Below are 27,093 nucleotides of genomic sequence, written 5' to 3'. Positions count from 1 at the left end.
ATATTTCGGCGGTTGTTATCAGACAGCAATGACCTCTTTCCGGAAAGCGTAAACGTAGGCGAAATGAAGGGAATTCACTGATCCGTTTGAATTTGGAAATTCCAATTTATAAATGAGCCCTTCCTCAACCGTAATATGGTCATATAATGTTACAGCGACAGTCCAAAAGGGCATTCTACATGCTGCTCTGATGCTATCTACATGTACACCACGCTGTAACATCTGTGTTTGAACCAAGATAACCAAGTAGAATGGGTGGAGCGGATCTCGCTTTTTTTTTTTTTGTACAATTAACTCTGACTTGTGAGGGGAGGGCGGTTCGCCGTGGCGGTGCGAGCGCTCTCCGAAAGTGTGCGGTGGGGGAGAGGGGGCAGTACGCTGTGCCCGCACGACACGCTCGTGTGCGCGACGCTAGAGACAACGTGAGGCGGGCGTGCGCGTGACGATGGTGTGCGTTCCCCGCCCAAGGCGCGGCGTGGCCTCCGCGATCGGCTACGGCGGCGCGCCGCCGGCAGCAAATCGCGGAGGCCACGGGCGCGGGGGCGCACTTCGCGCCGCCGCCGCAGAGGCTCATCATCGCTGCCGTCGAGAACCGACGAGTTCTGCCCATGGAGGAAGGTTCTGCCCCAGCTCACAGCTGCTGTGTCCAAATATCGCATTAGGGAGTATCATAATCACCAGCGAAATTTATCCCCCAACCTTTGTCAGCATTAAGTAACCCGTTTGAGAAGCTCGCAAGTGTGTCTCCCAACATTCGGTCATGTAAGTGTAATGATCATCTCTACCTTATACGCCTCGAGCGCGGCCTGTAGGGGCGCCACTGAAATCCCCCTAGCGGCCCGTTTCGAAAGCAGGCGCGGGAGTCCCCGGCCCGCTCCCCCCTGTCGCCGTTGCTTTTGGGGCTCGTTCAAGACAGCGATTTACCGTTTGTCCGCGTTCGAAATACCGAATAACGTGGAGCAGGCACTCTGTTTGCAAGCGTGGTATGTTCACGAGCGTATAAACGTTTATGACGCGATCTTAGTGAGATCTATATGAGCGCCGGGCGTGTGTCACAGGCCGGCGTCCCGAAGCCAGCATTTGCATGCAGCTGATTGCAATTCCGCTGCCCTGAAATTTAGTGACTGTGTCTCCGTAAGCAGTGTTTCCTCCGATGGTCATGTTGCGGCCATACACACTATGATGTAAATCGACTTTGTACACTTACAAAATCTAGCGGAGCACTCATACCTGACAGCACGCAAGTTACGCCTGCCAATATCACATATCAGATATTGATCAGTTCCATGAACAAGCCAATGCTGCATAAATTTCGCAAACATTGTACCAAAGAAGTACGATGAATAATGCAAAATTACACTCTGGAGTCAGCACACGACGACAAATTTAATGCTGGGTCGTCTTGTCCCGAGGTGAGCGCTCGCAAAGATTCATCTGTTACATTTATCCTCCACGAGAAGCGCGAAGATGGGCTTATACAGTAATCCGCGTCCGTGACCAAACTCTTCTTCGAAACACCGTCATATGAGTCATGACACAGGGAGACTGCAGAATCTAGCATAAACCGAAATCGGAGACCCTTATCAGATACGACACTCTTCCAACGAGCCTGTGTGTACGAGATTTCGGCGCGCGTTAAGGCTCTAGGTGGCCAAAATTAATCCGGAGCCCTCCACTACGGCGTGCCTCATCGTCTCCGTTGCGTCAGCGCGTTAAACCCTGCAATCAATCAATCAACTCTTCCAACGACACTTCGTATCGCTTGTGAACTGCCTACCCTGTATTCTTCAAAAAATGCGTTCGCCGAGTGATCAGCCGTTCCTTGAAGGCAAAAAACAAACGAAAAGTGAACACGCAGCTTGTGTGTGTGATTACTAAAACGTTCAGTCGTTGATTTCGCTCCGCATTTGTAAACAAGGATAGTTGAGCGTCCTCCTCCTCAGCCCCCCCCCCCCCCCCATGTCTACCGAAATATCAGTGCATTTCGCATCTAGTTGGTCTGGTGAATCCCACCTTGCTCAAACAAACGTCTTTAGCACTTCAGAAGCTGCACTCGTTTTTTTTTTTTTTTCATTCCCGTACGACTATTCTATTTATTCCTTACTTGCAGATGATTCATTTTCCCGTGGTTTCATTAACATATACCTTGGTTCTTACTATAAGGCATGAGTGGGCACATACCTGACTTAACATTTTCTTTTCTGTACTTAACATTTTCGCGTGGCTTATATTCCCATAAAAGGCACAAGTTTTTGTCAGCTATTGGGTTATCACGTCCCTGAAACATTTTTCTACGACGTACATATTCGAAATAAAGCCGCATTTGTTGTCTGCGCTGCAAAACGAACCAACCTCTTACAGTGCCAATATCAGGTCTAAACGAGGCGACAAAAAATATAATTCACTTGTGCTGACGTGTTCGATGCTGCTGCCATCGCAGACGCCCGCAAGAGCGGCCAAGAAGCGCACAGAACCGCCTCCCCGGGTAGCTCTTGTTGGCGTGAGAGCGCTCTACCAAGACGCAGCTGTTTTTTTTTAAGTGCCCTAAACGTGCAGTTAGCTTACAGACGTCACCATAACAAGTTGTTTAGAGCGCGGAAAGGCAAAGAGAAGCGAAAGAAAACCAAAACACTGCATGACCACCTATCAGCCACGCAGCGCTAATCCCGCAAACGCCGTGGAGAAGCGGCGGCAGGCGGCGCAGCGATCGCGAATCTCGAGGCGTATAATGGTCATCGCGAAGCCGCAATCCTGCTGTGAGCGCATCGTCAATGCGCGGCTTCAAGGCGTGTGCCAGGCTTTAGGGGCTCGCTAACTGGATCCCGTTTCAACGGGCTGTGCCCTCTGGGAACACGTAGACACACCAGTTGTCAGGCGTATCCGCTCTCCGACCTCAGGGGGCGCCGCCTCACTGAAGCCTGTTCGTTAATCGTATGGATTGAATTTCGCGGCCAGTTTCCTCATAAAACCTTGTTTATCAACACTTAGTGACACAGGGAGAGTGAGAAGAATGCGCGTTCGTCAGAGTTGTTGTTCAGCAAAATATTAAAAGTTCTATATAATGCAGCTCAATTCGATTCGCCGGGAAATTCAGGCCACTCATCGCTCTATCATCTGTTACAATGGTGAACCTAGCAGCTCTTGAATTCGGCTGTCTGATACGGCGTCGGTGCATACGAGTGCAAGACGGCTAAAACGTATTTCCTGCATTACGGTATAAAAAAGTGCAGAAAGAGATAGAAAAAGAGAGGTCAGGTTACACCTATTTTGCACGACGGAGTCGCCAGTACTTCGCAGCTGCAAACCGCTTCAGGACGTGCAGGCTCGAAAGAACCGCGTTACATCCTTCAGTACTTTACTACAGCTTAGGAAGGTGTTGTGAATTTCAAAGCGTCAAATGAGACAGAGCGGCTGACCAGAACCTGCATTGTTCGTTTCGGAGATATCATCAACATTACGAGAGGAACCACTCAGTTTAACGTCATCGCTGTTTTCTGCACTGCCGATAATAAGATAAGCATCGGTATTTTAACCATCTTCATGAAACGAAAGTGACCACGATGAAACCGTTATTTGTGGGGTTGCCGGGCAATCTATGCATGCATCGTCGCCACCAGACACCACCTTTTCATTCAAAAACTGTGTTCCTGCCATAGGAAAAAAACAAAATCGTTAAGTGCTTCCATCTGGTAGGAGACCCGCAAAGGAACAGCCTACTCTGCAGGACAGGCTCTGCTCATCCAGAACAGTTTGGGAACGGCTTGATTAGAACGAGTTATGCTTGTCCTGAACATTTACCGGGTCAATAAACCTTTGCTCGGCGGTCGCACGTTTTTAAAGATGACAGTCTTTCTTGGGCTACTTAAACCCAGAAATTTTGGTCTGTCTGTATGTCTTTCTGTCTGTATGTCTGTCTGTCTGTCTGTCTGTAACTCGATTCAGCCGCCCGGCCGAAGTACAATTGATACTGCGGAACAGTCTTATATACTCACAGCCAAATGTAAACGTCTAAGCCCGGTTTATATGTTCGTACTTGTCAACTTTGTTGAACAAGAACAAGACATTACGCAAAAATAAGACAGGAAATTAGTACACAAGGGATATTTACAGTGTTCCCTTATTAAAAATCCATGTATGCTTGGTTTTTCGATAACAAATGAAATTCTACAACTACTGCAGAAAACCGCCGCCTCCTGGCGGCGTATGAAAAATCACGCGGCAACAGCAAGGAAAGGTTCCACTAGCTAGGTTCCGCGTTCTGCTTGCTACGCACGTTAGAGTGAACTAGAATACTTGCGTAGTGGAAAAAGCGGCCGCCGCCGAGTGAGGCACTTCGTGTCAACCCCGCGCGGTGGCGCTCGCGTGCCCCGCCCGAGCGCTTTTTCGCCTCGGGTAGCGGCGGGTAGGCGTGCGTTGGGGCATTCTCCCAGGGGCTACAGTTCTTTTTTCGTGTAAAAGCCGTTGATAATGCTATTAATGTACCAGGGTTTTTATGGGAAAGGTAGCTACGTCGTGTATTTACTGTTTGCTCATTTCTTCATCCCATTTAGCCAACCGAGCAGACCGCGCCGTGCTTTAGCGATCGAGCTCGTTATTATGCCGATATTTTTTCCTTCGTTGTTTGATGATTTCGCTATCGTATTGTGTCAACTGAGGAAATAGTGGCGTGCTTTAGGCTGGCCAGCATACGCCACTTCTGATTTTTTTTCTTTATTTTCTTGCTGATTATTCTATCAAGATCTGCATACCGAGCAAACTGCGGCGTGCGTACGCAAACGTTTCCCGATTTCCTTTTTTAAAATTTGACCCATGCAGCAGACATGACAGATGTCTTAAAACTTCAGTTAAGTCAACGGAAAGAGCACAAATCCAGGATTCGCAACCGCAATTCTCGGAAAAGCACCAAGTCACACGGCATAATTTTATTGCGTGATCATTTTATTTATTCAATAAACATAATTTTATTGCGCGTGCGTGTGCGCGCGCGTGTGTGCGTCCGTGCGTGCATGCGTGCTTGTATGTGTGTTCGCGTGTGTATGTGCATGTGTGCGCGCGTGTGTGTGCGTGTGTGTTCGCACGTGCGTGCGTGTACGTGCGTGCCTGCGTGTGTGTGTGTGCAAGTGTGCCTGCACACACACACACAAATTTAAATAAGCCTGAGCCCGCCAGACTGTTTCTAAATATCAGCCCGCGTCCGACAGAGTATGAGCCCGAAAAAAATTGGCCTTTTCAACCTAGAGCGAGTATATATACAGATATATCGCATTTAATTTTCTTAAACTTACAACACACAAACACACACACACACACACACACATATATATATATATATATATATATATATATATATATATATATATATATATATATATATATATATATATATATATATATATATATATATATATATATATATATATATATATATATATATATATATATACAGAAACATAGGTCGGCAGTCTACAACGCCAAAGGAGGCATAGGGGTGTTTGTTGTTAGGCTCTATTTTTTACTACGGTTAATGAGGTTAAGATTTTTTTGTTAATATAAGGAAGAAAGAAAAAAAAAACACGCGCCCAGAGTGGGGACCACTCTGGGCGCGTGTTTTTCTTTCTTTCTTTCTTCCTTATATTAAAAAAAAATCTTAACTTCATTAACCGTAGTAAAAAATAGAGCCTAACAGCACCCCTATGCCTCCTTTGGCGTTGTAGACTGCCGACCTATGTTTCTGTATTTCCTCAACGAGCCCCTCATTTCCTTACTATATATATATATATATATATATATATATATATATATATAGAAAATAAGGGTTGGCAGTCAAGAAAACCTCGGAAAGCAAAGGGGAGGTTGTGGTGGGTCATAGAAACAGATGAATTTTTTGAGTCACAAAGAAAGTGGTGAAAAAATGCCCGCCGGGTGGGATCCGAACCCACGACCTCTAGAATACCGGTCTGGTGCGCACCAGACCGGTATTCTGGAGGTCGTGGGTTTGGATCCCACCCGGCGGGCATTTTTTCCCCACTTTCTTACTGACTCAAAAAAATATATATATATATATATATATATATATATATATATATATATATATATATCCTGACATAGAAAATACTTTTTGAGTATAGTATCAGCGAAAGATATTTTTAACGGCGCCGCAGTGACCTCGCACTTTGATTTTTTTGTTTTGCATTTAAGCTAAATGATCAATGGGGAAACTTTTTGGCATCAACCATCACGAAGACACTGCATACATGCGCTCGGGCAAGCTCGTCCCAAAATATTTTTGTTGAAGCCCGAGCCTGGCCCGGGCCTGAGAAAATGCGTGCTACCTGGCCCGGGCCCTTGCAGTGCACTAATTCCCGCAACACACACGATACGTTTTAAAAACTTCACTCAAGTCAGCGAAAAGCATCAACATTCGCAACCGTACGTAGTTCTAAGAAAAGCAACACATGGCACACTTTATCGCGCGATCATTTTAAAAGTGCACAGTTCATTGGAACGCTGGTTACCCATTAACATAAAATAATTAGCGCTTTAGAAATGCACAAGTTCATGAAATGTACTGCCCACGTCTTGCAGACGTAAGATAATTATGCACAGTTAGGAACTCAACAAATAAAAGCAGGGTAAAACAAATTGCACATATAAAATATTTCTAGCAATCACATAAATTTATTAGGGGTGCAGTGCCACCCCACAATACTGCACAATCCTTTAAAACTGCATGAGCCATGGCCCTTCTGCAATTAGAGACCGTCGCACGCATAACACCCTGTGCGTATTACCAGAGTCCTTCAATGCTTTACAGGTCACGAAACTGCTCCGTAACTCAATGGGAGAGCTTCATATGCTGCGTTTGGCCGCCGCGCGGTGGCGACACCCTCTCACTGAGGTCACTTCTCGGGCGGCGATGCGCTGGCTCGAACGGCGGAGCCGCGGCGAGTTGTGTGTGTTTTGTGCGGGGGAAAAAAATGTAACGTGCATTTCGCGCTTTTGTGATGCGACTTAAGTAGTGCAACGACGATGCCGAACATGTGTTGCGTCCCGGGATGTCGTTCCTTACAACGATACCACAGAAAATGTTTCCTTGTTCTCTTGACCGAGCGACGGGCAGCTGCGTGAGAAATGGAGGCGCGCCATTCCAAAGCAAGCAATGGGAGATTTCAGCTTCGATTACAAATGTATGACAGTGTGAGGAAATGCACTGTGTGTGAGAATAGAAAAAGCAATGTACCCTTTTGAGAGCATCATGGACCTAGAATTGTAGAAGGCTAACTTAAAAGCGGATTTTTGTCATATCAGTCAGGTTGTAGCAGTGCTTTATTACCTGTTTGCAATCTTGTATTATGTAGGGCTCAGCTCGCGTGTAAAAAAGCTGTGGGCCGTCCTTGTGCTATTACTTTTCATATTTCCGTGAATTATCCCTTATGGTTCGTTTTGTTTGTTTTGTAACCGCGCGTGGCCGATTCCAGTTTTTCATCTGGCGTTTCAACCCGTTTGCTCTTTTTGTTGTACGTCCCGTCGGACAATATTGTTTGATATGGAAAGGGTGCCACCTTGTCGCTAACTTGATTTTTTGTTTCTTCGACAATATTCCCGATCTTATTTCCATGTATCTGAAATTAATAACGTTCTGAGAGTAATGCATGCATAGCAAACGCCGTGCAACTCGCTTTAGTTGACGTTCATCTGTGCACGTAACACTGCGGACTGCTTCTTCGACGTTTGTGTTTCATTCTAGTCTTCTGTAGAACAGGAGTTCGCTAGCTCGCTGCGTTCAGAAAAGCTTTGCGTCGTTCTTGGCTGCGTGGCAATATTCTGTTTCCTCCGTGTGCTCCACATCGCAGCGCGAAAAAATAAATTTTTGTACCCTGGACCACGCTCTTTTGTCTCCCTTCGTAACATTGAATTTTTGTTGCGTGTGGTAAAATCAGTTTTATTGTTCTTTTTTCGCTTCCTTTTTTTTTTCAAGGATTGCAAAGCGTGGAAGCGAAAAGGCACATGGTGCAACATATATCTCTTCGTGTTTTGATCTTTCGCGTTTCTGCAGCGTTTTTATATGTTCTCAAGTATGTACCGACTCATTGAGACGACAGTACTATTTGGCTATCTCTTTTAGTGTTCTGTGCATTCCAGAGAAATCAACGGATTCATTAAGCGTAGTCTGAACGACGCGTACTTGGTTTCTTTCAGTTTTTTTTATTGTATTATCGATAGGCCCGCAGCAGTCCGTGACTACGCAGCTACCGTATGTGTGGTATTTGCAAATTTTGTTTTAAGAAAAGAAGAAGTAGAGATTTAAAAAACATCCCCCTCGCGAGGGGCACGATCAAATGCAGAGCATTTCTGCGGGGGGGGGGGGCGCGCCTGCAAGTCGTATGGATTACGTATTGGTTGTTGTTGTTGTAATTGTTGTCTTCCAGCGTAGACATTGCCGATGAAGTCGATGGTGAAACGTGCCGTGAACCCCCTGCCGCGGCTATGACGCAACGTGGAGCGGCTATGACGCAACGTGGAGCGGCTATGACGCAACGTGGCGCGGCTATGACGCAACACAATCCAACACAATCCACTTTAATCCAATCCAATCCAAATCCAAGCCAATCCAAGCCAATCCAATCGAATCCAATCCAATGCCCCTCGCGAGAGAGTGTTATAGCGCCGAAATCGCCACCACGCGAACGCGTGATGCTGACGTCACGATCACGCCACAGATGTTAGCGACCGCAGCGCGCTTAAACGACATATGTGGTTTAAGCGCGAACCGACCGCGGCGAGAGAGCGCGATGCGAGCGCCGCACCTGTTCTTGCGCGCGAACCTAACGCGGCGAGAGAGGGTGTTGCGCACGTCCCCACCTGTTGTGCGCCCGAACCGAACGCGGTGAGAGAGGGCGTTGCGAGCGGAGAGAAGGCGAGGAGGACGCGGGGGAGAGGGCGCACCTCTGGCCGACGGTTGAATGAGTCAAGGATATAAGGCACGTTCGTAACCTTCTTGTTCTGTGTCGGCTTTGTGGCTCAGTTGGTAGAGTACCGTGCACCTTGCGTTCCGCCCGCAGAGTCGTAGGATCGAAACCTGGCGCCGGCAAGTATTATTTCTTTATATAGTGTAGGGGGAGCGATGCGGACGCGGACTACGGACGCCAACGCGGGTGACATCGTGAGTTACTGAAATGCTCTGCATTTAAAATCCGAAAACACGACGGCGCAGCACTTGTGCCAGAGCACGCAGAAGCCGTTGCCGTTCGCGGCCGAAGTCTACGGTAATTTACTACGAAAAATAAAACCCCATTGCAGGCAGGTGATGACTGGACTTATCATCGCTAACTACTACGAAAAAAAAAACACACTTAATCAGCGCGCAGACACCAAAAGCAGCGAGCGTTTGCACGCTAAGAGCCGGCCAATACGCCGCGAAAGCGGTGGCTGGATGACCTTCGTGGCGGTGGCGCCTGTAGTGGCGCGCGCGGTCCCTATATGAAACGAGCGCCGAAGTTTCGTGACCAGTAAAGCATTGAAGGACTCTGGTATTACCAATAAATGACAGAATCAAGAACACTTAAGGATCAGTGCAGTGCCTGCAAGGCTCCTCTTGTAATTACGCACAAAAAAGACCATGTGCAGCGGTTAAAAAACGTCAAAACACAGCGTGAATCGCCGAACAGCAGCATAGCGGCCCGTCGATCAACGCGCGCCGCTTCGGGATCTCCTCGGGCGGGGCACACCAGCGCCACGCGCGGCGGTTAACACGTTTGGCTTCAAGGGCGCCGTGGGGAGCAGCCGCCGCTTTTTCCACTACCCAAGTATTCTAGTTCACTCTACGCACGTGGAGCACGGCCACGCGGTTCTATAAACCTTGTAGTCGGCTGCCTCCATTCACGCTCGTCTCCGCCGTACCACAGCGCTGCCATCGAGGAACCCGGCCTGTAGCAGTGGAACGCGGTAAATTCAAATCGTCTTGCGCAAACCTTTAGTGTGTTTACCTCTGGATGAGCGCGACGGTACAGGAACAGTATGAGAGGTGAGCGGGAAAGCAAAGGGGGGCATTTCCTTTGCAAATGTCTACAAAGACTGTCGTCTTTTGACGACATTTGCAACGAAAGCAGCAGATACGCGGCCAATTTTTCTTAGTGATGAATATTACTCTCACCCGAGAAATGCAAGTGGTGGTCGAAATAGGAATAGAGCCAATGTAGAGTTAGTAAAAATAATTATATTTTGCGTGCTACCGGCGTTTCCCCGATTGTATTGAAGCCGTAATTTAATACTTCTGTGAAGCAAGCCGTTACCAATGAATCAAGTATTCTAGTTCCTATGCCACTTACGTACTGACATTTCTGAGTCGTTGTGAGTTATTAGAAGTTTGATAAAATCAAATTTCAAAGTACAGAAGCGTTTTCAAAAATGCGAAGCACCCAATTAGATCCAGGCCAATTATTTATTTATTTATTTATTTATTTATTTATTTATTTATTTTAAGATACTGTTCACCCTTACGGGAAAATAAATTATAAACGACACTCATACGCACAAGACCTGCACAAGCCACAGTGCTACGAAGAAGGACAAGAAAGTAACTCAGGCTAGTTTACAAATATTTCCAAGTATTTTACAAAGCTATCAGTGGTATTTGGCTCCACAAAAACTGGCGGGTCAAGGTTATTCCAGTCAACAATGGCTTTGACAAGAAAGGAATGCTTAAAAATATCAACCTTGGGGAAAAGGCACAACAGCATACGGGTGATTAAACCGGGCAGACACTCGTTTGGGAAATTGCAGATATAACTCAGTACGTAAGTTCAGTTTGCGGTTAAATGGTTCGTGAAAGAATTTAAGCCTTGCCATTTTTCTAAGCGAGCATAATAACGGAAGTTCAGCTTCGGCAAGTAAGGCAGCTACCGACTGCTTCGTGCGATATGCTCAATAAATAAACCTAGCAGCTTTTCGTTGAACTCACTCATGCTTATTCGTGTGATACTTCTGCTGCGGGTCTGAAATTCTACTTCCATATTCCAGAGTTGGTCCCACAAACGTTTTGTATGCGATTACCATAACTTCCACAGTTGCATCTCTGACCTTTCGTCCAAAAAAACTCAGCTTTATTCGGGCAGTACCACATATGTTATCAACGTGTTCATTCCAATTTAAATCAGTGACAATGGGGAGACCAAATGTATTTTAGCCTAACGCTTGGGATTGGGCTAGTTGGTTTGACATCTCAGGGGATAGAAACAGCGCATAGACGGGGACTAACGGACGAAAAGACAGTACAAGCGCTGACTAACAACTGGGGGTGCTTTATTGCGTTCTGCAATTTATACATGAGGAAAAAGTGACGTCACAACCCTAGGAAAGAAAAAGAACACGCTCAAATGATTTGCCCTGTGAGCGAACAATGAGTTTTTCAGAACCTGACAAGCGCTATCTGTCGATATACGCTATTTCTTTTTGAAGAAGTGCGACTGAAGCCTGACTGACACATTTCTTTCTTCCTTTTTTCGCTATTGAGTAGGCTTCGAAAATCTCGCGTGTGCGTGATTCCGTGTAGCGCTTTAGAACCTTGGTTCTATCTAAAAATGGGATGCACCCACATGCCTTGCAAGGAAGGTGGATTCGCAGTAGCCAGCGAGTCTGAGTACAAGGCAAGAGCAGACCAAGCCATATCGGGGAACTTCCGTGAAATCGTTAGAGCAAAGCCTGACCGGAAGGAAAAGGAAGCAATCGAGATGTGTGAGAGGTGGGGACTGTCAAAGTTAGCGTCAACACTCAAGAAGAGTAAGGGTGCCACCCTTCAAGTGTTCTTCTCAGCGAAGACTCACAAAGAAGGTTGCCCTTTTCGGGCGATTGTGACAGAAAGAGGCTCCTGGCAGCGCGCCCTCAGCCGCTTTCTTCAGGCCCCCCTTGCAAGGCTCGGCGTGGATGACCCGTTCCTTGTGCGATCCTCCTGCGAAGTCTCTGACTTCTTTCTCGAGTCACAGTCAGCAAAAACTCTGGACGCGTTTTCCATCGACATCAAAGACCTGTACTACAATCTCCCACGTGGCTCAGTACTGAAGGCGGTCAGCGATGCGGTGTACCAGTTCGGCAATGTAGGATTCCAAAGTGAGTGCGGAATCAGCACTGGCAAATTCCTAGAAGCCCTGAACTTCTATCTCGACTCCACGTATGTGGAATACAGTGGCAGCCTCTACCTGCAGAAGGAAGGTGTCTGCATAGGGTCGTCTCTTGCGCCGGTCTTAAGTGACCTCCTGCTGGCATCGTTGGACCGACAACTTCAGATGGCCTTGGAAGGGAAGAGCGTCGTGAAGACATTCCGTTATGTCGACGACTACCTCGTTGTCTTCAAAAAGAAATGTGGGGCAGAGGCGGAGCAAGTGGGTGAGCTACTCGATGTTTTTTCCTCAGTGCTGAATCCATTTTCACTCACCACGGAAGTGCCTGAGCGTGGAACCATACGTTTCCTGACATGAGCCTGACTTTCTGTGGCAACCATGTATGCTGGGAGTATGCCCCCAGAAGCCAGAAAGGTTTTCTGCCCTTCTCGTCCGCCCACACGAGGCTCGTTAAGTGAGGCATCGTGTGGGCAGCCCTGAAAAATTCTGTGCTTCGTTCAGTTCATGTCACCACAGAATGTTCCAGAGTCTGCAGGCGCAGGCCGAAAGGCTTCTCATCGCAGGCTACCCGCGGGCCATGCTGCTCACTGTCGCGGAGAGTGTGTTGAAGTCGACGACATCTAAGGAAGCACCTCAAACGCAGGAAACGAGGCGTGGGCGCATCAACGTCATCCCATATGTGCACAAAGTGTCGCACGGGCTCAAGAAGATAGCACAAAAGGCTGGAATAAGAACAGTGTTTTCCGCTCCAAACAAGCTAGGGAGAATGTGCAAAGCCGTGAATGACACGACACCACCTAAGGCGGACTGCAGCACTAATCATGCTACGCGCTTCGTCCATTGCCGCACCAACGTGGTCTACGAGATTCCTCTAGAGTGCGACGCTGTGTACGTTGGACAGACGGGAAGATGCATCAATGAACGCCTGCGCGAGCATGCGTATGCTCTACGTGTCGGCAGCGGGAGCCACCTTGTCTCGCATTGCAAGGCATGTGGGTGCATCCCATTTTTAGATAGAACCAAGGTTCTAAAGCGCTACACGGAATCACGCACACGCGAGATTTTCTAAGCCTACTCAATAGCGAAAAAAGGAAGAAAGAAATGTGTCAGTCAGGCTTCAGTCGCACTTCTTCAAAAAGAAATAGCGTATATCGACAGATAGCGCTTGTCAGGTTCTGAAAAACTCATTGTTCGCTCACAGTGCAAATCATTTCAGCGTGTTCTTTTCCTTTCCTAGGGTTGTGACGTCACTTTTTCCTCATGTGTAAATTGCAGAACGCAATAAAGCACCCCAGTTGTTAGTCAGCGCTTGTACTGTCTTTTCGTCCGTTAGTCCCCGTCTATGCGCTGTTTCTACCCCCTGAGATATTTTAGCCTAATCGATCGCTGCATTTCAGTGCCATTTATGAAATAGCTGAAATTCAAGGTGAACTTCTTCGGTTCAACTGTTACACAAACACTTTTTTCCATAATTTACGTGCGTATTCCACTGCACACACCAATAATGCCCAACTTTCAAAGAATCATTCAACAGATCCTGGTCCCGAACGCTCATGACGCGACAAAACAACAGTCGTCAGCGAACAATCATACTTCAATAGCTGGATATACAGAGTTTCCATTGTCATTGACGTGTAAACGAAACGAAATACGACCACAAACAGACCCTTAAGGTGTTCCGGATGTTGCGGGTAAATTGGATGACCGTTCGCAAGCAGTTTCAACACACTGTTGCCTGTCGCGTAAGTTGCCCTGAATCAGACGAATATTCCCCGGTTTAATTCCGAAATCATACAACTTACTGATAAGTTTAACATGACAAACTCGGTCAAAGGATTTTGAAAGATCAACCGAAACTGCGTCCATCTGCTCTTTCGAGTTGACGGCTTTGTGAAGCAATGCGAAATTTCGAATAATTGTGTTACAGTGTTGAGCCGCCTGCGATACCCATGCTGTTTCGCATAAAAACGTTTGCTGTTTCCAATGCATTCGACGAAACGTTTACTGATTATGGGCTCTAATATTTTCCACACTGCACGCCTAAACAAAATTGGGCGGTAATTTTCCACATGTAGTAGGTCTCCTGTTTTAAATATCGGCGCGATTCGCACCGGAAGCCATTCACTCGGCACAAGGGCTTTCTGCAATGACACAGCGAAAATTCTAACAAGAAAATGAGACACCTATTCACAATATCGCTTTAGAAATGCATTTGGTATCACATTAGGTCCGCATGATTTATTTACGACCAAGTTTACCAGCCACGCAAGGACACCTTCCTGCGACACTTAAATCTTTGGCTTGCTCCTCCGCGAAATTCATAGTTGCCTGCGCAGTTAAAACGGGCCCGAAAAATGTTTTGAAAGCCTGCCCAATGTCTTTCATCTGGCTACAGATGTTTCGGTTCACTAAAACTGCGTTTATTGAAGGTTTATTGCCAGATAGTTACCGCCAAAATTTCTGAGGCGAATCTTTCATATGCTTTGTGGATGTATTGCGAACTAATTGAGTTATAGCATCCTTTAACTCTTTTCGCACTACGGCACTAAGCTCAGCTATCAACGTATCATTTTTAGAAGTTTTTTTTTTTTTCGTACGAGCTTTAGCCTTCTCTTCATATGGATGAGATTTCGCCTGATACAGGGGTTCACTTTTTTAACACATTTACGTTTTAGGGGCACATATTCATTTCATTTCATTTTCATTTATTCAAGACAATCGTCATTACAAGTTTGTCTTGGGTGGCGTGGCTATAGGCAGAATTAAGGCCTGACGGGGCCATGACGCCCATTCAGGGCAGTGGCCAACGACAGATTTAAAATACGCCCAGAGCGAATTCCCATCATTTTCCTGCGGAATGCTGTCAAGAGCCAGGTCAAGATTGATATTTCATCAGCATTTTCGAGATCATAAACTTTCGCAAGGGAAGCTTTCGCTAATGATATTTCATCGGCATTTTCGAAATAATTAACTTTCGCAGTGGAAGCTTTCTCTTTCTTTTACTTTATGTATAATTCTGAGACCAGAAGCTTTTAATATGCTACCTACAATACAACCTGGCGCATCGGGCATGAGAAAAAAAAATGATCTTACAGCTACGCCAGCACAGAAAAAAAAGCGCGGAATCGCAGCAGTCAAACCCGCTATAAATAGCATCCTTAATAAGCCCACCTGCCGAAGTTTCGCACTTCTTGTAAACAATGACAGTGCTTACTCTGAACTGCCCGCAGAGTTAGAGGCCCAGAAGAATACGAACATGCCACAATTTTCTCCCAAACACGCGGCTAGCACCTGACGTGTGAATTCATATAGGGGGGGAAGAGTGAGCCACATGATAAAAAGTTTGTTACAGAAAACTTACCGATGCCACCGCTGGTCCCTATGCGAATCAGGACTACATCCTTGCAGCCAGCGTACTGGATGAGCTTGAGTATCTCGTGCATCAAAATCGACAGCGACGGTGCACCCATGCCGTGCTGCGGAAGCGCAGTGAATGGGGTCAGTCTCAGGTATTGGTTGGAAGTTGAGAATAGCAGCCAATCAGTAGAAACATAGCTATCTTTTTTCTTTCTGTCTATGTAGAAGAGCTGGTGGCCGAGAATGAAGACCAGACGTTGCATGAGAATTTAATATAGCCTCTATTTGCGAACAATTATACAGGCATGCCACAGGTCAAGGAAACAAGACGCCAAACAGGCGAAAACAATGTAAGAGGGGCGGATTGTACGCAGTTAGAAAAAAATCCATGAAAATGCTTCTTGCCTGGTTCACTACCCTCCTGCAGACCTGTCTTATCTCCGAAGCGTAAATATGCGCAGTTAGCAATGCGCGGCGAGAGAGAGAGAGAGGAAAGACAGAAAAAATCAACTTTGTCGGGCTTTCCAACTGTACTGCTTATTTGTCATCCGTGAGCCGTGACTCTGGCAGCGTCTTCCTCCAGCTGGACGGTCTAGGGTTGATCTTCCGGGTGGGAGCTGAGCAACACGATCTCCCTCTGCTCTCGGCGCTAGCGATTGTGTGGCCATTCGTGACCGCCTAAGGACATTACCATAAAATGTGCACTAGGTCAGCGTATTCTTGTCATCTATGAAATTCGGGTGAGTTGTGCCCTATAGCTATAGACAAGCGGGTTTGGGGGCGAGTGGGTCCGTTAAAGTCGCCGGACCACCGAATGACGCTTACTGAGGGATGGGTGCGCGGGTGGTATGTGGGCCGTGGCTAAATGATAATGACTCGGAATTTCACTTATGACACAGTCCCGTCCCTGCCCGACACGGGGACGAGGTCCGCGTCGGAGGTTCCATCCGTTTGGTCAGCAAAGCCTCGTGCGCAGTAGTGCGCGGACACGTTCCCTTCCTGGCTAGAGTGGGCTGGTGTACAATTTAAGTTGATCTTGCCCGTTCGGTTTTCGGGGTGGAGACCAGAGATTAGGATTGCCGACGCCTACCGCCATATTTGTCCTTGTGAGGAGTTGATAATTGTGAAATTTGTGCCGATAATGGTTGTTTTCGTTTTTCTGGAGGCAACCGTGTCTACAGCAATGGCTGCCACTTCTCCAACCGTCACCACACTGTGGTGGCTAAGTGGCTAAGCCAATCTGGTGCTGAGGGCACGGGCGCGGGTTCGATTTCCGGCCACAACGGCCGCTTTTCTGATGGAGGCGAAAAGCGAAAACTCCCTTGTGTTCGAGATTTCGGCGCACGGTAAAGATGCCCAGGTGGCCAAAATTAATCCGGAGCCCTTCACTACGGCGCGCCTCATCGCCTGTGAAGCGCTGGCGCGTTAATCCTCGTAATCAAACCAAATTCTCCGACCACCGGGTCTCTCGTGCTGATCGAGCGGGAGGCGATGGAGTTACCCCCGTTGTTGAACACCTCTATTGCCATTGCTTTGCGACCAGCGCAGTCGTACCCGTAAGCGTAGGCTTCATTCTCGTATATCGTATAGCGCTTTTGTAGGGCAGGGGCTCTGCCACTCGGCTCTCTTTGTTATGTATCGGATGCATGTTCCGCGGGAGCGGGGATATGTACAGGCTTTCCTTTATAGGTGACATGATCGTGAAACGGGTCAGCGCCCTCTAGGGGTGAGGGAGTCAACACAATGAGCAGAAGAAAATTTAATTTTGAGGAACTTCGTTTGCTTCTTCCGTGTGGGTGCGGAAGGCATGGGGGTGGTTTAGGGCAAAAGCCTTCAATCTCTCTACACACGATGTGCAGAAAAGCGTACAGAAAATCGGTGGTACAAGAAATAGAAACGCAAGCCGCGGAATGTGCGCAGCGCAACGGAAACAGCAACGTCTGATGAGGGGTTTGAGGAAGGGCGACCGGTATTATGACGTTCTAGACTCCCATGTGTACGCATGCGCGTGGGCTGAGAGCTTCCTTCCACATCGATATGTGTGGGCAGCAGGCCCCAGCAAGGGTGAGTCGCTGGCTGAGAAGGCCAAGAAATTACGCCGATGTGGAAGCGGCTAAGGCAGTTGTAAGTGCCCCTTGTAACCATGGTCGGCAGCGAGCCGACGAGAGCGAAAAGAAAGTTGAATTCCTTGATATACTTAAGCCTACGTACTTGCTTTGAAGACTAAAGCCTGGTGATACCTATTAGCTGCTTGCTGACTGCTACGTCGTGTTTTGTTTTTTTTGGGGGGTTTCGTTTCTTCGTCTTTTGGCGCTACGTCCTTCTACCGGTTTGCTGCACCGCCCTTGCGTCTCTTTCTTCGCCTTAGTTTCTTACGGCATGAATTACACCAGCAAACACCCTAGCACACGCCACAGCTTTCCTTGAAACAGGGTTCTGCGCAGCAGGCGTCCACCCATCCTACTTACGTGCAATTACGTTCAGGTGTCACGGTGCATGCACTGTTCTAGAACTTTTAAGTATCCAATACATAGTTTGTTAAGTATGTGAAGCAGGCGCATTGCCCCTCAAAGTTCCCGATGCCTGGCCAGTCCCCCAAGTGCGAATCAGCCACGAAGAAAGGAGCAACGTTTGTTTGGTATGTTTCACCAGTCATGTGTAAGACAGTTCTTTTCATATATTTTCACCGCACCGTCCCCCCATCTGGTGTAGCAGGTCGGGCGGCTAGCCTGGCTGATCTCGACAGCCCATTAACGGGTTCTCTCTCTCTCTCTCTCTCTCTCTCTTTCTCCCTCTGCCGATTGCACCCGCAGCCAGTACGGTATGTCACTCATTTCCACGAAATGCATCATTAGCGGCAGTAACACATTTAAACGTTATAATAGGCTAATGAATTATATAAAAATGCGAGTTCAAAGTGAACACTGAGAAAAATACTCCGAGGCTTTGAAATCACATACCTCGAACCTAATACAGTCATGCGTACCCAACTAGCCCAAAATCGAGCTTTAGTGCCTGCTCCAGGCCATGCACCTATTATATGAGTTTACAATTATTTTCGCCCGCTATACACGGATTCTTACCGAAATAAATGATCACCGCGGAATGACTGGGGCGAAACGTGAAAAGTACAACTTAAAACCCAAATTCAGAGCCACAAGAACACCTTTCATAATAATTTACATTATTAGGCAACTTATTCTAACTTTATGGCAGGACCAAGGCGTATAAAGGTTAACGAAAGGTTATAGGCGAACGGTATACATGCGTTGAGCGGTTCATTGATCAATGCGTCGGGAAATTTTGCTCAAGGCGTCATGAACTCCGACGAAAATATTGCACTAATAGATTGAATTTTTATTAAAACTTTACTGCAACGGCATGCCGCTACGATACTCAAGTAATATGAGTCGAAAATTTTATCTCGAAGATAGTATGGAAGTGATAACCGGGTTCCGTGTTGCTTCAAAAGATTTGGTTGAACACTTGGCCGAACATTCGGAATAACGTGGCCATATTTCAATCTACATTGTGTTAAACTTCATTCTGTCAATAGTGCAAAAAAAACAAAAATTGCAAATGAAAAAGGGACCGCGTGGTTGAAACACTCAATAGCGAAATACCGCACTGCAAAACTTACGCTGACAGAGATGACGGGGCCACACTTGTACATGGCGTAGCGGTACGACCGGTGGCTGATGTCGCACAGCTCTGCACCCGTCGGTAGCTGGACGTTGAGACGCAGTTTGACCAACTGCGCGAACTCTTGCATCCGTGCAGGAGTCCCACCCATGCACACGAACTGCGCCACCAAGAGAAGCACTCGTCTCTGTCGGGGGCGCCTGTGTCACTCAATTCAAGCTCTAACTCTAATAATAGCGACTGCTAATCACAGAGTTAAAATTTTGTCAAGAACAAGAATTTTCTGCTATGGGAAGTCAAATTAGCCAGTAATTGGGAGACGTACCTATGTTGTTCATAAGATTTTTGATAGTTCCAAGGCTGAATGGAGAAGAAAACTTGTGCCCTTCCACTCTGTGCACAAGGATGGGCATTGAAACTGGGCGAGGTAAAAGGAGTGAACGAAACATAACGCGTTTGTTTGTAATTTCTGATTGACCATGCCTCCTAGCCAATTAGCTAAATGAAACGTATAAGGAGAAGATTTTTACTCTCTGGACTAAAACATGGGGCTGTCCGTTTCCCTTCCGGGTCGCAAGAATCTTACTGTTTATGTAACACACCAACCCAAACTATCGACCACGGAGGGCAACAGTGAAGTTCAAATCTGGCCGCGAGACGTCCATGTTGACATCTTCCCCAAGCAGAAGTGTTATGTCAATGCTGAGCGCGTGAAGCCTGCCTGGGCGTGCCCCCTCCCCCCTCCGCCCCCCAAACGCAGGCATAAAAATGGCAGGGGGGAGATAGACGCCGCGCGTGGCGAGTAGTATGCACGGCTCCGGAGACAGGCTGACGTTGGTGAAGAGGTGTACAAAGTGGGGCTGTAACCTTACCCCGTCCATTGGTGGGCATGCCTCACTGCGAAACACAAAACGTGGGAAACTTAGTTTACAAAGACCAAGCTTACGCCGATCTCCCCTAACCCTCTGAAATCCTCTGAACACCTCTACAAACGTCTTACATCTCGGAACACCCACGCAATACATAGAAAAAATATTCCCATGGCCAATTTAAGATATCTGATGTGAAAACACAAAGTCCGAAGACGTTTTTTCTTACGCTGAACGTCCGTCTCCGATATTTCATTCCCCACGTTGAGTATTCGTTCTACACGGGCACAAGAACTGAAGTGATTAGACATACACAAATTTGTTGCAAAACGCGGTCCTCTCCTTTCAGCTGTGAAAATTGAAAAGTTTACTCAATACGGCGTAGTCGCCATTTTGTGTCCCTGAAACCTTGTCAGCAAAAAAAAAATTGACCACGACTTTCCCCTATTCCTCGGTATTTGAGAGTTCACACTGGTTTCCATTTTAATGTGTAATCTCGATGCATTAAATAAAACAAGTATCATACGACAGCTGCTGCCATTTACGTGGGGAAAACGGGGAGGTGCCTTAACACAAGTCTAAAAGAACGCACGACGCTGACAGAAACGTCGGCCCCTTCCCCTATAGCTTTGCAGGGCCAAGAATGTGGATGTCACCCTTACTGAAGACACAAAGGTATTGTTATCCCGCCATCGATCCCAACGCTGCAGAAAAAATGTGGAGGCCTTCCATATCAACAGGATGAAAGATGCATGTATAAGGAAGTCCTCCTTAGCTCTCAGTGCACCAGAGATAAGTTTCCAAAAGGGGCCATTATGGTGGTAAGGCCCATATGTTGGCTGTTTGTTCATGCCTTGTATCTGTGAAGAACATACCAGCATTCTGTCTCACTTTTTTGCTGACTCCACTTGCCTTCTGGCATTGCCCATGGTTGATTTTATAACACCGACGCTGTGAATAATTTCTTAGTTGGTAGCCAGCGCTGGTCCTGTGTGTTCTTCCTTGTTGTCTGGTTTATTGTGCTGCGCTCACACAATAATCTGTACCAGCTTGGCTGGCTAGTCACTTTACTTGTGCAAAGGCATTTGAATCACCTCGAAGTTGATGGCATCTCGCATTTCTCTATTGCGCTCCTCCACCTATTCCTCCTGTAAACCTCACTCGCTGGCACTCTTAATCAGCCTTCAAATTTTAACTCGATACAGGAACTATAAAAAATGTGAGGACTAGCTTAAAAGCTGCCTCAGTTAGTGTAACCAATCGCAGAATTTTGCGCACGCCTATAAAAGTTGCAAGAATGGTGAAGAACAGAACGTCGGAGACACATTAAGGCACGTATTTACAGGGTTTTAAAACTTACCGAACGGTATTTTTAGAACCCTGTAAATCGGCGCCTTGCAAGCGGACTACCGCAATTTATCTGCCTCTATTACCGTTCCTGCTTTGTGTTCACTTACCCATGGCATGTAGGGTGGTTTTATTGGGTAGTAATTCAAGCCACATTATACTTTTCGCAGCGTTAATTATGCCACGGCTCTGCTGTCTTGAATTGCTGGAAGTGCATTTTAGGAGGAGGAAAGTATTCTAATGGTATATGAGTTAGGGTGAATAATGTACGATTTCTTTTCGTGTGCTTGCTATTACTGTCTCCGTTGTAGGCGCCACTATGACCTATTCATACGACTACCGCAGCGCACCCCTGGTGACGGCTACGTGAACTGTAAAGCATCCTCCATGTACATGCTTATAACAACACATGGGGGCTCCGGCGCCACTCCGTACGAAACGGCGCGATCACATGAACGCTGAGGGGATTGCAATTCCGCGCTCCACGCGCCACTGATAACAATTCCCCCAAGCTTACATTTGGTCCTGGTATCGCAATAGCATTAGGACGTGGTGTATCCAACAAATGTCCTCGACAGGTCTGGTGCGTAACCTTGGCTTTGAAGGAGCTTGCATATTCTTTACAGTGGAGGTGTGTTGTGCTAGCTGTTCGTACATTTTTCAATGTCCCCACATCAAAAAACCTGAGGCTCCACATGTCTTCCATAGCACATGTGTAATTAAGCAGTGGCGAAAGGTTTCTATCGGGCGGCGCAGTGCATAGTAGACTTATCGAAACCGTTTGTAACCGTAAGGCGGAAGCAGATATCGAAGAAAGTCGTGTCAAGCGACCTGGGAGCGAAGCCATTCAAGAATGCGGAGTGGAAGCAAAGCGCCTCAGGCATTCAATTGCACATGAATGCTTTGAATTCGGAACCATTAGGGAGTGATTAAGTGTCCTCGCACTATAGGATAGTTGCCATAAAACTACCCTGTGATCGTGGCAGGGGATGTCGATGCATCTGTCGCAACAAAAAAGGCAGCGGTGTACACGTTTCTCGTTGGAGACATTTCGCTTGCGATGTCACACCGATCGGGCCCAACCGACCACCAAGGGGCGTTAATCTATCGATTTGTAGTTATCTAATAATCTGCCGGCCGTTGCGAGTAACCGGAATAGTGTATATCATAGTGGCAAAGGAGCCATTGTGACCGTCTTTACAAGTGATAATGACTTTTCAGCTGAACTTGTCATCCACATTTGGAGTGCGTAATTGTTTTCAATTGTCTGCTAGGTTGGGGATTGGATGTTCTGACTTCCTAATTAAGGGGCAGAAGGTTCCATCACAAATATTTGCCACTTGCTGCAGAATTAACACTGAGCGACGCTATTACCTGGTCGAAGTCTTCAGTACCTGGAAGACCAAAATAGCTTGGGGTGAAACCCTGGAAGTTCACAGGATTGGAAATGGCTCTTGTTCTTTTTATAACTACTCTGTCTTCGTCGGCCCTTGTTGCAAATTTCCTCTGTTTGTACCGCCAACACCAAAGACTATGCGTCCGAAACACCCACCACTCAGATATGCGCGATGTGATATTCTTTATTTCCCGTAGAGTACTTGACTATCGCACTCGTTTGCTGTTTTTTGAATGTGTATTTAATCACTTCACTTTCAACTAACTAATGCACACGGTTCACGGCCATCGGGCCTTTAAATCAGGAACACAAGATGACGCCTCCATATATTCCACATTTTGCGCACAACACAGGGTCTAATCTGTATAGACCCTTACTACTTGCTGAAATTAATTGTCACAAGTTACTGCCTATGGAGCTGGTTTCCAGCTCTGTAAAAGTTCCCGCGGTCGTTTCTTGAACCTTAACTTCAACATAAATCGAGGCTACTACCGCAAGAAATGTGTTCAGTCAATTCAGTAACCGCTGAGTAATTATTTTCTAGCAAAACAAATTGATGCTTTAAAATTGTACATGGGAAGTGCCGGGGATGAACGAATAAATAGGCTTTATTATGAAGAAGGCACGACTCCGTGCAAGGAAAAGGGGGTTGGTAAAAAGGTGAAGAAAGGGGGTAACACTAAGTTCATTGTGGGATTATAGGCCTTTCGTTGGCATTGTCATTCTTCTGTGCCGCCTGGAAGGCACGGGCTGGTTCGCCCTTGGTGCTTTGTAGAGACCGCTCTCTCGTGTGTATGGGACTATTGCATATACCCCGGTGCCGGGCAGATTTTTACGGCATATCAGGACGGCTACGTGCCCTATAAAATTTGGCACTTGTGAAGAACGATTTTAAATAGCATTATGCCAGCTGTGCTCCCCAAAGGCATTTGATGAGAATTTTCAGCTCGCTTTGACGGTCTATTTTTAACTATAACGCCTAAAATCATTTATGCCCACTAACCGGTACATCGACTACCCCGCGGAAAGGGCATTCGGCAGGTAGCACACAATAAGGGGTACTACTTCACGTACCTCTGGCAATGCCCTCCTTTCTTTCAGCTTGTTTACCGTATTTTCTTTCAGATACAGTGTGAAGACTTCCCTTTTGCACTTCCCGACGCACACTGAAGTAAATTATACAGTTTTAAATCAAGTCATGTCGCTGTTTTCAATGTGTCTACCCGTACCTTCACGTCTCCGAACATTTTTTCGAGATGCTGCGCTTCCGTGGACAAGGCCAAGTGGTATAGGTTGTCGGTAGCCATTTCGTCCAGGTGAGGATTGGGAAGGCGCAGACGCCCATCGGGTTTTGCCACATGGTCCTCGCGGTCATGTTTGCCGTGTCTGCATTTGGGGCATAAAAAACAAGTTTACATGATTCGCATTTTTAAAGGTGGTTCTCTTCTCTTGGCTGCGTGAACATAAACTGTGTGCGACTGATACTCGATACAAACAACCAGCCAAAAACAAGTGATATCAACGCTAGACAACGAGTACCCGTTTACATGCAAGACTGTCCCAAACTTAACTGTTTCCATGACTCATACATGTCCACATTGTTCAGCTAAAATGAAACATCACGCATATCTAAGGCAAAATTTAAGTATATAACCCAGGGTGCCAGCGTTCTTCCAATTGAGAATACATGTTCTAATGCAATTTACGATGGCAAACAAAGAACAATGCCCTAGAAACCTTGTAGAAGTCGAACAAAAAAATCCAGGAAAATACTTGCACTGTACTAACAGCTGGCACAAGAGCAGGGCAACTGCTGAAAAACTGAATTCAGCAACCCCTCATTGCCTTCATCGTTGAAAACAGAGAGGGGAGGAAAAGCTTGAGGTGCGGAAAAACAGGAAAGGCTGCCGCCTGCTTAGGGAGCCTGGAGAGTGTAATTGGTTGATTGGTTGTAGGGTTTAACGCGCCGACGCAACGCAGGCGATGAGGCGCACCGTCGTGGATGGCTGCTCTGGATTAATTTTGACAAGCTGGGGATCTTTAACGTGCGCCGAAATCTCGAACAAACGGGCGTTCTTGCTTTTCGCCTCCATCAGAAAAGCGGCCGCCGCAGCCAGGTATCGAACCTGCGACAGCAGCACAACGCCTTAGCCACTAAGCCACCACGGCGGGTCTGGAGAGTGTAATCTTACTACGACATCTACAGCGAACGAAGCGGATATGCTACGCATTCTTAATGTCACGCATTCCAATCCTGGTTTCAAACTTAAAAGCGGCTCCTTTTCCTACCTCCTATAGCACACGTGCGCTCTAAACAACTGCCGTTAGTGTAAGAAACGCTCTATGTTCACTACACACGCATGCACAAAGGCGTGCCCGCGCACACACAATTCATACCCTCATACACACTTCCACTGCTCGCACTAGTCGCACTCCCGCGAGTCGCACCACTTGCACTGCTCAAACTCTCACTGCTCGCACTCGCACTAGAGACTCCCCTCCCTGCAAAGCTTCAAGGATCTCAATGCGTGGAAGGTAAGAGCGAGTACTTCTTCTTAGCCAAAGCATGTTGCGATTGCAAACTTAAAGGCAATGCAAGGACTTCGATTCTGCCCGTACATTGCTCTCCTCGCGAAGAATTCATCGTGCTCGCATGCTTGAGACTGCAGTCTTCTCCTTTTGGTGCGCGGCGTGCAGGTTTCGCGCAATATACGCCGTGTACACTTAATAAATTATGCCCATCGATATCCTTTATTTTAAACATTGACCTAAGACTATCGTAACACTCCAGTGATTCTGCCCTTTATTACACATATGTGGTGGAACCCTTGTTATGGCTATGCGCCGAGAAACTCCGAAGACTACAAACTGGAACTGCGTCTCACAAATACAAGCGTTTGGCTGTCATCGAGAAAGATCCTATCAACAGCATTATCCATTTTATTTTTCAATCCTGTGGTCAAACTGTCCAGGTACCGATGCGAAAAGTTAAGTTGAAGTACTGATAAATAAATTACACACGTAAAACGGATTGATGAACATTTATTTTAAGAATCGTAAGACGTTATGACGTTTCAGCGGCCTTCCAAGCTCAACGGGTTACCCCAGTCTGCGGATCTCGCACCTACTGACAACATACTGATAATCGCCTTTCTATTTTGTGCATTCTAAGGAAGCGCCTGCACCCCTTATCTCATTTTAAAGTTCCGACTCCGCGCAATTTTTATGGAGGCATTCTGCGACGACTCACCATACCCAACTCCTTTCCGAATCCTGCATTTTACGCTACTTGCTTGATATGTATTCCGGTTGCTGTGGTCTCTCTTTTAAGCAATTAAGTTTTAAGCAAGTTTTAATCTTTTAAGCAATTAAGTATTTACACGTTTAAACTCGGCGGTTCTGCTTGGTGCACCGCAGACAATGCACCACAGCTCTTCCTTCCCGTTTATTTATTTATTTATTTATTTATTTATTTATTTATTTATTTATTTATTTATTTATTTATTTATTTATTTATTTATTTATTTATTTATTTATTTATTTATTTATTTATTTATTTATTTATTTATTTATTTATTTATTTATTTATTTATTTATTTATTTATTTATTTATTTATTTATTTATTTATTTATTTATTTATTTATTTATTTATTTGAATACCTTCAATGCCCAGAGGGCGTTGCAGAAGGGAGTGGTTATGGGCACAAACATAAGAAAATAGGAAGGGAACCTCCAGTGGGAACAAAAAGCATTAATAGTGGAAAACAAAAAAGAGGGTAGTAGAAACAACAGAGTTGAGAACAAAATGTAGTCATACCGAATAAAAGTCATTTTCACTTATAGCCTTATTTAAGTGAAGACACTTCGATTATACTATAAAATATAGGGAGCAGGAGATTCAGTTCATTAGCTACTTCGCGAAGGAATCAGGCAAAAAATAAGTTAGGGTTCAAATGGGCAATGTACACATTATAGCGATGGTCAATACAACATGATATACCGGGCGCGCGAGGTATTTGAGAACGCCTTTCCTTATCGCCATAGACACCAGCAGCCTCATCATATATATATATATATAGGCGTGCGGCTTCTTGTTCGTCGAGCCTTTAACATTCATACTGCACAGTTTCTTCAAAGATGGAAGAGTGGAAGTTGAAGCAGTAAATAAAACGTCATGCAGTCCTTGTCGCTCTGGCCGCGCACCACAGCGACTTGGAAATTGCCACCTTTCTGAAAGCAGCGAAGTGTTTCGTTTACAAGGCTCGGACAGAACTGATGTGTTGTGGCGGTGACGTGGCATCTGTGGCGAAAAGAAAAACACAGTGAGCGGTCACACATCGTAAGAACTCTTTAATTTCTCCGGCG

General features: G+C 46.3%; 1 protein-coding gene across 1 annotated transcript in view; it reads right to left on the bottom strand.

Annotated features, from left to right (window-relative positions):
* LOC144179404 (uridine phosphorylase 1-like) overlaps positions 1-27,093 on the bottom strand; it is a 49,843-nt gene that overhangs the window by 13,336 nt on the left and 9,414 nt on the right. Inside the window, exons 2-4 of the mRNA XM_077707749.1 lie at positions 23,957-24,113; positions 19,114-19,275; positions 15,478-15,592 (exon numbers count right to left, since the gene is read on the bottom strand). Coding sequence (XP_077563875.1) covers positions 15,478-15,592; positions 19,114-19,275; positions 23,957-24,113 — 434 coding nt within the window. The remainder of the gene's footprint in view (positions 1-15,477; positions 15,593-19,113; positions 19,276-23,956; positions 24,114-27,093) is intronic.

Source organism: Haemaphysalis longicornis, unplaced genomic scaffold (assembly GCF_048455015.1).
Source record: "Haemaphysalis longicornis isolate Haplotype H1 unplaced genomic scaffold, Haemaphysalis longicornis Haplotype H1 scaffold_4, whole genome shotgun sequence".
NCBI classification, from domain to species: Eukaryota; Metazoa; Arthropoda; class Arachnida; order Ixodida; family Ixodidae; genus Haemaphysalis; species Haemaphysalis longicornis.
The sequence above is the reverse complement of the archived record's forward strand: the minus strand, read 5'-3'. Positions and strand labels throughout refer to the sequence as shown.